The sequence below is a fragment of the Arachis stenosperma genome, chromosome 5, assembly GCF_014773155.1.
Source record: "Arachis stenosperma cultivar V10309 chromosome 5, arast.V10309.gnm1.PFL2, whole genome shotgun sequence".
In the NCBI taxonomy this organism is placed as follows: domain Eukaryota; kingdom Viridiplantae; phylum Streptophyta; class Magnoliopsida; order Fabales; family Fabaceae; genus Arachis; species Arachis stenosperma.
This window is the reverse complement of record NC_080381.1, coordinates 5,909,149-5,923,303: the sequence shown is the minus strand read 5'-3', so window position 1 is coordinate 5,923,303 and position 14,155 is coordinate 5,909,149. Positions and strand designations below refer to the sequence as shown.

At 33.2% G+C, this 14,155-nt stretch overlaps 3 protein-coding genes and 3 non-coding genes across 8 annotated transcripts; 4 read left to right on the top strand and 2 right to left on the bottom strand.

Annotated features, from left to right (window-relative positions):
* Positions 1-344: 344 nt before the first annotated feature.
* Positions 345-3,284, top strand: LOC130982189 (ribose-phosphate pyrophosphokinase 1). The gene is made up of 8 exons (XM_057906079.1): positions 345-789; positions 901-1,074; positions 1,182-1,430; positions 1,802-1,945; positions 2,033-2,200; positions 2,304-2,373; positions 2,588-2,669; positions 2,957-3,284. Exons 1-8 carry the CDS (start codon positions 634-636, stop codon positions 3,135-3,137), a joined length of 1,224 nt encoding a protein of 407 aa, XP_057762062.1. The 5' UTR covers positions 345-633; the 3' UTR covers positions 3,138-3,284.
* An 805-nt stretch (positions 3,285-4,089) lies between these two features.
* LOC130979104 (peroxidase 20) lies at positions 4,090-6,587 on the bottom strand. Its single transcript, XM_057902463.1, has 3 exons — positions 6,148-6,587; positions 5,848-6,039; positions 4,090-5,770 (listed from the first exon to the last, which is right to left on the bottom strand). The coding sequence occupies exons 1-3, from the start codon at positions 6,370-6,372 to the stop codon at positions 5,177-5,179; spliced, it is 1,011 nt and encodes a 336-aa protein (XP_057758446.1). The 5' UTR covers positions 6,373-6,587; the 3' UTR covers positions 4,090-5,176.
* Positions 4,356-4,445, top strand: LOC130984532 (small nucleolar RNA U61). Its single transcript, XR_009088465.1, has one exon. It is a non-coding gene; the product is annotated as a small nucleolar RNA U61 (small nucleolar RNA).
* Positions 4,596-4,679, top strand: LOC130984534 (small nucleolar RNA snoR14). The gene has a single exon (XR_009088467.1). It is a non-coding gene; the product is annotated as a small nucleolar RNA snoR14 (small nucleolar RNA).
* Positions 4,818-4,911, top strand: LOC130984530 (small nucleolar RNA Z101). Its single transcript, XR_009088463.1, has one exon. It is a non-coding gene; the product is annotated as a small nucleolar RNA Z101 (small nucleolar RNA).
* A 177-nt stretch (positions 6,588-6,764) lies between the features above and the next one.
* LOC130979103 (type I inositol polyphosphate 5-phosphatase 2-like) lies at positions 6,765-10,334 on the bottom strand. 3 transcript variants are annotated; one of them, XM_057902460.1, is made up of 12 exons: positions 10,305-10,334; positions 10,029-10,083; positions 9,829-9,946; positions 9,651-9,743; positions 9,467-9,554; positions 9,262-9,366; positions 8,349-9,174; positions 8,045-8,229; positions 7,846-7,954; positions 7,556-7,704; positions 7,191-7,456; positions 6,765-7,082 (listed from the first exon to the last, which is right to left on the bottom strand). In XM_057902460.1, the coding sequence occupies exons 2-11, from the start codon at positions 10,062-10,064 to the stop codon at positions 7,237-7,239; spliced, it is 1,929 nt and encodes a 642-aa protein (XP_057758443.1). In that variant the 5' UTR covers positions 10,065-10,083; positions 10,305-10,334; the 3' UTR covers positions 6,765-7,082; positions 7,191-7,236. The 3 variants fall into 3 exon arrangements, with proteins under 3 accessions (XP_057758443.1, XP_057758445.1, XP_057758442.1); XM_057902462.1 differs by lacking the exon at positions 10,305-10,334 and having other exon boundaries at positions 9,467-9,548; positions 9,829-9,949; positions 10,029-10,178; XM_057902459.1 differs by lacking the exon at positions 10,305-10,334 and having other exon boundaries at positions 9,829-9,949; positions 10,029-10,177.
* Positions 10,335-14,155: the final 3,821 nt, after the last annotated feature.

The window sequence follows — 14,155 nt, the reverse complement described above, 5'->3', positions numbered from 1 at the left end:
GAATATCATTCGAAAAAAATATTAATTAATATATACTCTTATAAAGATCATACATTAATAAAATGTCGATGTTTGTATGGATTTTGATGGTTGTTATATAAGACGTTAAAACATAGCATTGTTAGCGCTAACATTTGTTGTAATAATTTGCATATTTTGGAAATAAACTGAAAGAAAGAAAGAAAATAAGAACGGTGCATGAACAATAATATGAATGTACCAGACTACCAGTCAAGTTGTCTAGGTGCATGGAATTTTTTCTTCGCCTTGTATTTAAATCAGCATTAACCACGTTTCCATTTTTCTTATCATCTATTTTTTTTTCTTTTTTTTTTTAAATTCATGCTGCATTTGCTAATTACTAACCCTAATTTGGCAAAGAGCATAAACACCTTTGAAAAAAGAAATTGAAAGCTGGCAAGATAAAGACGAGCGCCTCTTTGAAACGACGTCGTAGAAGAACCCGTGCATGAACCGCACGCGAATACCGAATCCGGTGCTAAAGAAAGAACATAGACACCACCTTGAACACACTTGCACCGATAAGAGAAATATAAACAAAGCTTAGTTCCAAATTCAAAAGGAACTTCCTCTTTCTCCCACTCACAAGCATAAACCCTTAATCGGCGGCAAATGGCGCACACTCTCCTTCAACCTCCACCGTTGTCGTCGTCTTCTTCTTCTTCGGCCATGTCTTCCTCTTCCTCTCTCTTCCCTCGTGCCTTCGCTCTTCAATCTCTATCCTTTGATCATTCCCGCACTCCCACCTTCTCTCCCTTTACCTCCCTGGTAATTGCATTTACAATTAATAGTTTTAATTTTCTCATTTGTTCTTCCCACACACTCTCATTTCCCAGTTTACATTCTTTTAATTTAAAAAATGGTCCTTTGTTGTGTTAGAAATGTGATATGGTCCAACCCCTAAACTGTGTCAAAGGCGAACCGGTAATTCCAGTTCTCAATGAACCCTCGCTTCCCAAGTTCCTTGAATTACCAAAGACTGGGAGAGCAGTCAATAGGAACGGTAACAAGTTGAAGCTTTTCTCTGGCTCCGCCAATCCTGCACTTTCTCAGGTTAATTCCATTAACAAAATAAAAGTTTCTAGTTTGTTACTTAGCGTGAGTTATCTCTGAATTGGATAGTGTTGTTTTTACTAATTTGCTATTTCCTTTCATTCTAGGAAATTGCTTGGTATATGGGCCAGCAGCTTGGGAAGATTGCTATAAAGCGATTTGCTGATGGCGAAATCTATATCCAGTTGCAAGAGAGTGTTAGAGGTTGTGATGTGTACCTTATTCAACCAACTTGCCCTCCTGCAAATGAGAATCTAATGGAGCTGCAAATAATGATTGATGCATGTCGTAGAGCTTCTGCCAAGAATATCACTGCTGTGATTCCCTACTTTGGATATGCCAGGGCTGATAGAAAGGCAAGTATTCCTTACCTTGAAGCTTATTCTCTTTGGAAGGAATTCATCTGTGTGGTTTGTGAGGTAGTGAAGCAGCTAGTCAATTGATTGTTCATTTTTCTTCTGTGCACATTGCAATGGAGAAATGATTTGTTTTCTTTTGATTTTAAACCATCATTGAACAGATGTTTGTGTTTTTATGTCTTATAAGATAGTGTTAAGCTGTCATTGAATCTGATGTTTGTGTTTGTATGTTTATAGGATAGTGGCTGGTTAATATAATGTTTTTTTGTGGCAATATTATTGAAGAAGATTTTCAATCGTGGTTTGTTTGATTGATGAAGCAGTTGAAACTAACCAATGATTGGATTTTCTTGCTTTCCCCATCTCAGACTCAAGGGCGTGAATCCATTGCAGCTAAACTTGTTGCAAATCTTATTACGAAAGCCGGTGCAGACCGTGTTCTTGCTTGTGACCTTCATTCGGGGCAATCCATGGGTTACTTTGATATTCCTGTGGATCATGTACATTGTCAAGTAAGTAAGATTTAAATGGCAGTGGTTAATTTTGACATTTGTTGACAGCTAGATGTTTTTTTAACGGTGCCCTTCTATGCCCACTAGCCTGTCGTCCTTGATTATCTTGCCAGCAAGAGAATAAGTTCAAAAGACTTGGTGGTTGTTTCACCTGATGTTGGTGGCGTTGCAAGGGCACGAGCTTTTGCAAAGAAGTTATCTGATGCACCTTTGGCAATTGTAGACAAAAGACGTCAGGGACATAATATAGCTGAGGTGATTGCTAGAACTAAATATGTGCATTATCAAGGTCAAACTAGATTCCTTTTGGAAATGGCAGTTATTTTTTTGTTTCTTATGTTTGAGCTTTACTCTGCAGGTGATGAATCTGATTGGTGATGTAAAAGGAAAAGTTGCTGTTATGGTGGATGATATGATTGACACAGCTGGTATGGGATAAACTTTCACTTCCAATTTCAACATTTGAATAGGCAGCAGACTATTGGTCCTGAACTTTTATTTGCTGGTTGTTTTTTCTTTTGGGAATGGCAAAGGGATGTGTAATGCTGCCAAAATGAGTTCTCACTAAATTGCATAAAAAAAACATTTCTGTCAATTTGTTGGGGTTATACTAGTTTGAGTTCTAATTGTACTCCATTTCAGGGACCATTGCCAAAGGTGCTGCTCTGTTACATGAAGAGGGAGCCAAAGAAGTCTATGCATGCTGCACTCATGCTGTTTTCAGGTATTAAGTTGCTTGTGTCATAGATATTAGGAACTATCAAAAGTTTTGTAGAGTCGGTGTCTAACTGTGCAGTGTTATACCCTAATTGAATCATTAGTGCATCAATTTACACTAGTTGTGATATTTTACTCGGAAGAGCCTAGAGCATTGCCTCTTTTACTATAGAAAGTTGGAAACCTCACAGCATAATTAGGTGTTATCACTTTAATTAAGTTGCATCTGAATTTTGAAGGAATATTATGTTTATGTTTATTGCTTGTTTTGTTTTATTGAAAAAATTATTACAGCCCTCCTGCAATTGAGAGGTTATCTGGTGGCTTATTTCAAGAAGTGATCATCACAAACACCATCCCAGTTGCAGACAAGAACTATTTCCCGCAGTTAACTATTCTTTCCGTAGCAAACCTGTTGGGTGAAACAATTTGGCGTATTCATGATGATAGTTCTGTCAGTAGCATTTTTCTATGATGAGCTCAGATTATTTATCATAGATGATAGATAGATAGGTAAATTAAATCAATACCTGTCTGGAACCCAAGATTTTCTTATTTTGTATCAATTTTACTGGGTTATCACTCTGTAGTTTTATATATATCCTTTTGGAATGTTCAACTTCATGCGTTGTGATTAATCTGCCATGCTTATGACAGCAATTCTTCACAAACCCATACAACACGTTAGGCCTAAATTAACAATGCTTTCTGTTGGGCGAAAAAAAGGGAATTCTTATTTGTATGGTTGCAACTTGATATATAAGGTGGAGAAAAACTTTGCATCCAAACTATATAGTAAAAGGGTTTGATACCTGATAGTAAATAAAAATCAACTAGAACTTTGATTAAATTCCAAGCAGCGAAATGATGGATCAAAGTCTAAACTTAAGAAGATTAATAGTTTTAAAACATGGGGACAGATAAGATTTGAGATCAATTAGACAATTACTAATTGCTAATTCGTTTCCAAAAAAAATTCGAAAAAAAAGTAAAATGTAAAATGTGTAATACTCTTTGGTGAATTTTTTTTACATCTTTATATGTTAAATTAAATATTCAAACTTTCATATGTGAAACTGTTTAAATTTTTATCCTTTTAAATATGAGTTTAATTTTGACGTACTACGCTATTTGTTTTTTACTTCTTTTAGATGATCATTCATGCAGTCAATGTAAAAGGTAGATATTTTTACCGATGTAATATTATGTAATTAGATACACGTGTAACACTACTTTATACTAACAATGCATTAAAATTAAATTTTTTAGATATTCCATTATAAAAAATTAATTAATTAGAATAAAAAATTATTTTATAAATTTAAATAATGTATATAAATTATAATAAATGTATAGTCTATCTATATATTAAGAAGTGTAACATTTTGTTAATTTAATACGCAGGGTAGAGAATATAGCTAAGATTAAAATGCAAAATATTCCTTGTCTGAAAAATGCAAAATATTCAAATTATGTATAACAATATTGTGGCGATTAGAATGGAATGGGCCTCAAAGCAAGTCCGGCTCAATCCAAATCAGCTGAAAACCCTAAAACCCTAATCGGTATTCTATAAATTCAGAAGGTTCCTCCATGTACTTCGATAAGGCGTAGCAGGTAAAGTTTCATGGATGAACTCTTCTCTTGCGAACACACCTGAAGTCATTAGAAGGATGAAATTGGTTGAGACTTGAGGCAGTGATGAACAAATAACTGTGCCAGAGGCGAGTTTCTTTCTTGAGCTCGTCGTTGATGGCGCAATCCTCTAAGAAGTTCTGAGCTCTCAACTTCATCGATTACATATCTCCCCTCCTTTTCTGTTACGTTTTTCAAAAATCTATTCGTATTTTGGATGTGTGAATGAATTTTGGATTTCGAATTACTGATTGAAATTAGGGATAGGGTTTTTGGATGACTGAGAGGTGAAAAAAATGCGATGTGACGAAAGAAATTCATTGTCTGTCAATCCGCTGATACTTGCGTGATGTACACATGAATCTCGACAGGCTCTGATCGCTACTTTTACTCCCTCTTCATCGTCATCTAACACCTCTTTTTCTTTTTCTTCTTTCTTTCTTCAGATTTTAAATTTTTATGCTCTATAATTTTGGAAACGAAACGATTTTTTCCGTTATTTGCAAGCAAGGGAAGTAACGTTGGGCATGTGATGAAACTTATTTTGACAAATGGGTAATTTGCGTCTGAATTCTTTCATTGATGCTATACACCTTGGAGACCTGATGCCCTTACCCTTCCCTTGTCTCTGTTTAGATCTAAAAATTATTAATCCTATTACGCCAATACCTAAATCAACAACTAATATAAAATATATATTTATATATAAATATATTAATAATTAATTTTAATTACTACACCATTTGATCCCCAATTCCTTCAATTCCCTATAATAAAATTGAAAGAAATTATTATTGAGGATTTTATATGACGAAAGAAAAACGAAACTTATATTCTATGATATAGAATAAATATAAAATAGAAATTCACAAAGTCAAACTAAACATTGACGAACCTACAATTTTGCCTAATTTGCCCTTCATTTCCAGTAAGTACATTAATATTCCCCATCTTGATCATGGATTTAGCAAACGACTTAAAGAAAAGGTCTTCATTGGAGGCATAAGCCCAAACCTGCTCCGTTATTTTGCCATCGTAATCTTGACTAATCAACACGTTATCAGAGCCTAACAAACCATTCCCTTGTAGAATATTAATGAAGTAATGGTTGTCAAACCTGTTTGGGGTCTCATAATCCAACGGTGCAAATTTGTTGTCCCTTCCAGTAATGGGGCACACGGACTGTAGGATCCTTCGGAAGCTTGTGTAGCGCTTATAGTGATCATAGCCATAGTGATATTCCTGCTTCGGTTCATAAATTCTTTGCCTGAAGCTCACACATCTTGCTCTTCCAATGGTGTGGCTACCTGATAGAGCTACCAAGTCTCCTATGTCGAGTTCCTGCTGCGCAAAGTTGTTGATGAGAGCTTCCAAGGAGGAATTTGGAGCTGGGATCAACAAGTTTGCGCCGCTGAAACTCGATTCTAGAGAGTCTTTCCTCCCAAGCAACACTTCCCATCTTGGTCCTCCTCTCTAATAATAATAGATGTGATAATTAGACGATTATGTAAAATATTTTATATTGTTAATGTATAAAAATTATGCTGTACCAGTTGAACTGCGTCGCGAGCTGCAAGTGCAAGAATATCAGCACAAGAAACTGTTAGGGGGCATTCCTCTTCAAGCAAAAACTTGATCTTGTCTATGATCTCAAATCCACGCAGTGAATCCTTGTTTGGTCCTGCTTCTTTTTCGCTTGCCATCCCTTCAACGCTGTCCAAAAGCACCGATGCGTCGCACCCCTACAGACACATCCACATGTATAAATATTTCATTGGCTCCCTATACTTTTTCTATACTTTTGTCTCGTAACCTTCAACGTACAAAGAATAATGTATAGAATTGATTACCATCACAAAACAATCATGAAAGTGGAGTCGCAGTAATGATGCTGCCAAACGAGGATCTTTCAACACTGCTACTTCAACATTGTGTCTCACTATCTCTTCAGCCAAGGGACACTTGTCTTTGTAGTACTCATGAACAAGAACATCATCGTCGTCGTCGCTCCGAGTCAGACTTGGTGTGTTGAGCAGAACAGTTATTAAGATCAATAAGAGTTTCATATGCTCCATTGATGAAAAATGTACTGATCCTGTTTCTTCTCAATGTGTTGATTGATACTTAAGTAGCAAGCAACCACTCTGATAAAGATGTTTTCTTGTTCCGTTTGATTTCAATTTGTTTCTGCATTGTCAAACCAAACTTGCACTGCAGAATTTTTTCAGCTGCTTTCGGTTTAACCAAGAGTTGATGCAACTACCATCACCTAATTGCATTTTCTTAACTTCTGTTTTGGAGATTGTTTCTTTCTTTTTGAAACTGCCTGTGGTGAAGTGCATATAAAGACAATGGATTTCCCTACTATTATTTGTCCATATAAAACACTTGACATTAATCAAAATTAATCTTTCTTTTGAATATATAATCATGCTTCTAATTTCCTAAGCAGTGTGGTATTAAATAATTTCCAACAGTCAGTCAGGAACCGAATCCATTGTATAAATCAATATTGGGCTTACATGGAATGTGTCTACTAGTGTGTTTCAAAAAGGAACAAAAAAAAGACCAAAACTTTATTGTCCAAGAACAAATAAATGGAATGATTGTTTACCAAAGATGAAAAAGAATCCCCATTTATATATCAGCCTATTACTATGTACATATTCTTTTTAGTGTAATAATTATATGGCTATGCCTATTGGCTTCCATGTAACTGAGGTTTGCCATAATGCTCCTTATAAATTTTGCCAAATGACTTCAAAGACAGCAGAGATCTCACACCCTGTGGAGAAGCAAGAAATCATGTTATCTCCAATCCATGCAAGTTAAATATGATAATTGCATAGATAACATTTATTTAAAGATAATATTAAAAAATAATTTCCCATACCAAGTATATTTGATATTGCTCCATATCTTGAATGAATGCCTCATATCTAATAATATGATTCTATCTCACCATCTTCATCAAGAAAGATCTCAGGGTGTATTGCTGCACTATTGACATTTAAAACTCTCTTAAGTTTTCGGTGGTCAAATACTTCAACTTCAACCAAGAATATTGAACTAACAGGTCTATGATCTGAGAGCTTAATTTCTGCACGTTCATATTGAAGTTGCTTTATACCTTTCCCTAGCCACAATATACGGTCACACCTGCATAACCATACCCAGAATCAAACTCTGCATAACCATGCATGTACTTTGATCCAAACAAAGATTTAGGCTTGTTTGTTTGTAGAATGTTGCACTTACCATGCTGGAGATCTCTTCTTTTCACCTTCTTTTGTGTTCTCACCAACATATCTATCAGAGTTAAATTCATACTTGTAAGTTGGTGGAAAGTTTATCAATCCCTCTCTCCATCCACTAAATACATGCCCCTCTCGCAATTCTTTGCTTAGCTGCAATACAAATTAAGTGGGAAAATTTAGAAATTATCTAAGATAAACCAAATTTGCATACATTTAATTAGTAGTATATAAACAAACAAGTAAAGTTGAAAGATTTGATGATGATAAAAGATACTAAGATAGCACTCTTACTTGATCATTATTCTTAAGTTGATCCCACTTCTTTAGAGCCACCAACTTTCGAACCTCGGTATCCAACATGTCAATACGATAATTCAAATCCCCAAACCAGAAAATCTGACTGTTACAGCAGGAAACAAGTCATCAATGACAATGAACACATAATTTGAAAGAACAATCTGCATAAAGCTTGAGGTTAATAAAGGCTTACTCATGAGATGGGATTGTTTGTGGTTGATCTGTATCAAAGACAGAAGAGGAAGAAAAGCAAGTTCTTCTTAGGATTTCGTGAACATCGGAGTTTCGCCTAGCTCCATCCTTTTGGCCGGAAGTAAGGTGGGAGCAAACGAAGCACAGGCGTGACTGATAGAGAGACATACTAACTGAAACAGAACCCTGCATCAGTGACAATTGTGTTGGTCATAACTTCTATGACTAAGTTCATTCAATTTAGTCCAAAAAGACTAATGATGATGATGATCATATAATGCATGATATTATCAATGATTGCTTACCTTGTTTCCCATGTAGCCCATGAAACCAACACCAACAGGAGAAACTTTCAAATTGTTAATGTGTCTTCTCAACTTCCTCTGCACCCAAACAGAGACATAGATCCCTACCATTTGCTTGCTGACAATCCGAACATACCTCGGCCGCGAATTCAAGGCACTTAATCCATCTTCATTGTCTTGAACATGGCTTTCGGGTAACTCAACAAAAGCATCATCTTCCTCAGCTGTTAACAGGTCAGTGACTTCATCTAAGGACTCAACTATTTCAGGTATCACTTTCTGCTCTTTCCACAACAATCCCAAGTTTCCAGAACTATGGTGCGAGCGCTTCAATCCAGCACCATATATCAAAGAACTTTCATTCCTGTTAAATCCAATTCTTGCTGAGCTACTTAGTACTCTCCTCAACTTTGCATCTGAATCAACAATTTGTGGGATTGCATCTAGTGGTCTTTCAGGCCAATCTATTATCTTCTGAAGATCAAGGCCATAGATTTTTCTCAACTCCAAACTCTTGCTTATCCCAATTATATCTTTAGCTTCATTCTGCTGATGCAGATCATAATTGTCAGCTACAGTTCCTACATACTCCTCATTCATCACCATATCTATTGCATTACCATCTATATTCTCTGCTAGAAGAATATCATCAGCAGAAGTAGTTCTTAGCACCGGCGAAGGAGGCGCGCTGTAACTTTTGTGTATTCCATCAGGCTCACAAGACTTGTTTAGTGTTCTTCTAATGATTGCTTCCCATTTTCTGATTGGTGCATTGTCCTCTGCTCCTAGTACATTTCCAGCATTCAATGGAACTACCTCTTGAAACCTGTGGTAGCAGAGTTATAATCAACTATGATTCAATAAAAGACAGTTCTTTGATCATAAAGCATTGGAATCTTCAGAAAGTGGTTACCCCAGAATGTAAATATCTGCTGGTTCTTGAGTAGAAAGCCATTCATCAATCCCAAGATCTTCACTTGGAGTTCTTCCAGCAACATTCCATGTTCCAATTGTCACCCTGCAGAAAAAAATGAACCATGTTCAAGATGCATATATATTTCATTGATTACTGAACTTGAATGTTGATTATGCAATGCATGATTATCATCACCACATACCTCACTTCCTTAGAATTTATATACTGAGCACGAAGTGTTTCTGATTTCCCTCTTCTGTGTCTTGTCTTGTTTCCCTTGCAAGCTGCATCTGAATCACAAATATCAAATCAAAGATTATGATCAATTTCCATGCAAACCATGCCAAGATGCTATCAATTTTTGTAGCCAGTAAGAGAATTATTGCCTGATGATAATTGACTTTGGAATATGCATTGGTTCCCTTGAGTTCTAGGTGGATTATCTTGGAGCATTCGAGTTCTTGAATCCTTAACAGAACCTGAAACAAGAAGAGGAATCAATCAAAGATAAGAAGAGAAACAAAAAGCAATGAATGTAGTAATAGTTAAACTCCAAATGCATACCATCATCTTCACTCTCAGTTTCAGTTTCAGTTTCAGCATCAACTTCATCTTCACTAAAATCATTGGCCTTAGGCTTAATATTCAGCCACTTTTTCATCACAATGGAAGGCCAAAAGGCCTGCTACAACAAAATGAAAAACCATGAATTCTAATCACATAATTAAGTGTCAAAGAATGATGTTAATTATCAATTTAATTACCTCTGAACGTTTTCCTCTCTTTGCCTTCATATGCATCTTCTCAGGTCAAAGACTACTACAACAACACAACAACACAAGCTTCTTAAATTAAATATATAGAAATAGAATCAATCACTGACATTCATTTGGTGCTATATGAATTGACATGTAACATATATATATATTTTTAAATATCAGAGGCACTATATCTGACATTCGATTAATGAGAAGGAAGATTCGTACAAGGAGCAATGTTAGAAAATGAGAGAAAATGTTAAAATGTGTGTGTGAACATACATTACAATTACATCCACAATCACAACTTGCAAAAGCAAAAATAATAACACTGCTGGTCCTCACAGCAAGACTCTCACCACGTCTCAATTTTCATATAATTAAAAAAACAACCACTATACTTATTCAATTCGAATTCCAAGACATAGAAACCATGTCACTTTCAGATCAAGACTTGTATGTTAATTAATTAATTTCTCATAATAATAAAGCCCCAACAAACACAAGAATGCTGAAAATATTAATGCTGATGACTAATATTTGCTTAGAATTTTGTCATAATCAATTAAGCAGGTAACTAGTTAACAATAATGCAAATAAAAATATCAGATAGAAACAAGTCCAAATTTACCAAGTGCCAGAAAAGTTAAAAGGGTGTAGCAAAAAAACATAAATACATACATATACTGATATACATATATATTTATATTATATGATCACCGTCAAGATGTGCAAAAAAGACCCCACAAAAATGGTAATATGTCTGTAACAAAGCAATGACCTTATGATTAAACAAAGCACTAGTTGACACTTTGACACTTACATTACATAAATTCTATACATAAAATAAGAATAAGAAAATGGTTGGTTCAAATGGACAAGTAGAAACTACACTATACTAAGGAATGCATGATTTAATAGACAGCTGTAGACCCATTGGTTTCTCAATAGATCTTGTATTCTATCTCCTATCTTTTTTCTGGCCCTTCTTTTTTCTCTCTTCACAAACCTACATCTATATATAAATAAATTATAATGAATAAATTAAAAAGGGTAAGACATTGACACAAAAATTGAAATATTATGAGGGATGGCAGATATGTAGGGCCATTGCTGAGCGCACTACTCGTGAATGAAGATAAGAATTCTGTCATTCTGTGATTTTTCAACCCGGTCAAATGAACAGAACTGGTCTAAATTTTAATTACTATTATCCATTTTTATATATTATGACGGTTCATTTTATGATACCATCAGAATCTGGACAAGAAAAAAAGATAATTTTAATTCTATCTCTGTCACCCTTCTGTTTGAACTTTGAATGTTTGAATAAGATTACAAAAAGGATTTAATTTTAATAGACAGATAAGATTATTTTATATTAACTGTACACATAATTATCTAAAAAATAAGTATGATTACATATCTATATAAAATATTTTATATTATTAATATATTAAAATTAAAATTAGATTAAATAGAGTAAATTTTTTTTTAGTTTCTGTTTTTTTTAAAAATTGACAAGCCGCCCTCTAATTTTAAAAAAAAGATAAATTAGTTTCTGTTTATGTCTTTTATTAGACATATCAACTCTTCTGTAGTTAATAAATAAGGATCATGTGTCTAATAAAAAAAATAAATAAAGATCGATTTATCTAATGAAAAGATTGATGTATCTAATAAAAAAAAATAAATATAAACCAATTTATTATTTTTTAAACGTTAGGGAGCAACTTATCAATTTTCAAAATAAATAGGACCGAAAAGAGTATTTATTCGATTAAATAAGATTAGACTATACACAAACACCTAAATTACTATTTTTGATGTGTTTATCTTTTCTCAAAGTGGATTAAGCCAGCAAAAGGAAGGTACCTTCTTGTTTGTAAAAGTTGTAATAATGGCATGTGGACCATTGGGACTTGGTGAGGGACACCCTATCTTATCAGTGACCTATGTTAGCCTTCATAGCCATAAAATATGAGTTAAGACCCATTTCATAAAAAAAAAATTTATTTGGTAGTTTATAATATATTATTATTAAGTATGCATGTGACTAATTCATTTTGATCTGATTAAAATTCTCTAAAAAAATATAAAGATCTCTCAACAAAGAACTTTCATGTTTCTCAAAAATCTTTTATGTTACTTAGTATTGAAGTGACTTAATTGGAGATAATAATGTTGGTTTAGCCATAGCCAGCCTTAATTACTTGGTTTTATCTTTATGACGGATCTCAAGGAACACGATTCTGTGAAACTTTTTCCCATTAAAAGAAAATCTAAACCAAGAGATTAGTTGTATATATGTATCTATATCAAGCAAGAATAATATTATTTTTGTTATTCAAATGCAATGTCGTCTATGTGATAAAGTACGAATGTACTACTTTAATTTGTATCACAAAATTCAGGTTTGATGTATATTATTATACAATCATCTTAGATGTGCATCAAAAACATCAATCAAAATTAATTATTAATGTAAAATAAGTATTAAATATAAAATATATATTAAAAATAAATTAAACTATGCATATAATTATATAAAAATACATAATAAATAATTTTAATAATGACTTTTTTTTATAGATATCGAAGCATAAAATTAAAAAAAAAATTAAACAGAAATTATTAAAAAAAAACAGTCCCAATAAAATCGGCATAAAAACTTAAAAAATACAGAAAAAAAAATAACATTTTAACTAAAATTTATGTCTTTGTCATGCCAATTTATCTGTGCAAATATTTATATTTCAAAATTTATGAACAATGTTCTAATTATTTAGCCTATTACAACGGTTTTTAATAGCCAAAATTAATATTACATCTCCATGGTTTTTTGAAGACAAAAATTTACTTTTTTTTTTAAAATTCATTTTTATATAAATATTCATGTATCGAAAGTTTAAAGCTAACTAGCTAAGTCTAACTTCAATAGAATACTTTAGAACTTTACTAAAATTATCATATAGTTACCTAAATTTATACTATAACAAATAAAAAATAGACTAATTTTAGCATATAAATCCTAAATAATATATTCATTTATCATAAAGGTCATTTAATTACAATATTAATGATCACACGTTAATGTACGCAGACCTTATCTTTAGTTACTTTTCATTGAAAGGTATATTAAAATTTAAAACTGAACTTTTAAGCTACAAATTAAAAATCATATCTCATAATTTACAAAGGCTGCTTAAATTGATATATATGAAGAATAAGACGAAAAATTAACATAGAATATATATATAATTGCATCATAAGATGGACGGTGCAATTGAATGGTGTTGTTACATCGTATAGTTTGTCCCTATTTACAATCTCATAATACAAAAATGTATTGAACAACCGCATTCCTCGGGCAATGTCTATTAATAATGTGTCATATATAGTTACTTACAACTCACAAAACTTGATCATTAAGGTGGCTATATTCATGAATATATGTTTACGTGATGTGATATTAATAATTTAGATGTTAATACATATCATATTAAACAGTTTTGTTAAATATATTAAAGCGTTCAAAAATTTTTAACTATTATATTTACTAAAAAGTTTTAAACAGATGAATAATTCTCTACGTACAAGCGTTTTCTTATACAAATTTTTACAAGTCATTTATATTAACGCGCTTCGAACTTTCTTCTTCTTTTTTTTGCTGCACGTTCTTCTTTCTCTTCCTCTTCTTCTTCTTCTTTTCTTTTGTTTCTTGCCTTCTCTTTCTCCTTCTTCATTTACGTGTTTTTCTCTCTATTTTCTTTCTTTGTTATTCTCGATTTCCATTGTTTTTTGACATCAAACTCTGAAATTATTTTTGAAGAAGAAGAAGCAACAGAAGATGAGGAGGAGAAAGAGAAAGAGTTCTGAATTATGCATAAGGTGTACTTCAACGAATTTTGGGTGTATTTCTTAAATCCTTTGGATGTAGTTTTGTAATCCTTTGGATGTATTTCTATAATCGTTTGGGTGAATTCCTATAACCGTTTGGATGTATTTCTGAAACTCGTTTTCATAGAAAAAGAAGAAGAAGAAGAGTCGTTCATAATGCATGGTGAGTAGCGCGCTTTGGAAACAGGAAGTGGTTGAATAACGTGCGTTTATTTATTCTTGAATGTGGGAGT

Excerpts from the sequence above, each read along its gene's own strand:
- LOC130979104 (XM_057902463.1), bottom strand. The coding sequence starts at position 6,372 with ATGGAGCATATGAAACTCTTATTGATCTTAATAACTGTTCTGCTCAAC. Across the intron at positions 6,040-6,147 it reads TTCATGATTGTTTTGTGATG|GGGTGCGACGCATCGGTGCT; the intron begins GTAATCAATTCT and ends ATGTGTCTGTAG. Across the intron at positions 5,771-5,847 it reads CTCGCGACGCAGTTCAACTG|AGAGGAGGACCAAGATGGGA; the intron begins GTACAGCATAAT and ends TATTATTATTAG.
- LOC130979103 (XM_057902459.1), bottom strand. The coding sequence starts at position 10,064 with ATGCATATGAAGGCAAAGAGAGGAAAACGTTCAGAG. Across the intron at positions 9,950-10,028 it reads AGAGAGGAAAACGTTCAGAG|CAGGCCTTTTGGCCTTCCAT; the intron begins GTAATTAAATTG and ends ATTTTGTTGTAG. Across the intron at positions 9,555-9,650 it reads CCAAAGTCAATTATCATCAG|ATGCAGCTTGCAAGGGAAAC; the intron begins GCAATAATTCTC and ends TTTGTGATTCAG.
- LOC130982189 (XM_057906079.1), top strand. The coding sequence starts at position 634 with ATGGCGCACACTCTCCTTCAACCTCCACCGTTGTCGTCGTCTTCTTCT. Across the intron at positions 1,075-1,181 it reads CCAATCCTGCACTTTCTCAG|GAAATTGCTTGGTATATGGG; the intron begins GTTAATTCCATT and ends CTTTCATTCTAG. Across the intron at positions 2,670-2,956 it reads TGCACTCATGCTGTTTTCAG|CCCTCCTGCAATTGAGAGGT; the intron begins GTATTAAGTTGC and ends AAATTATTACAG.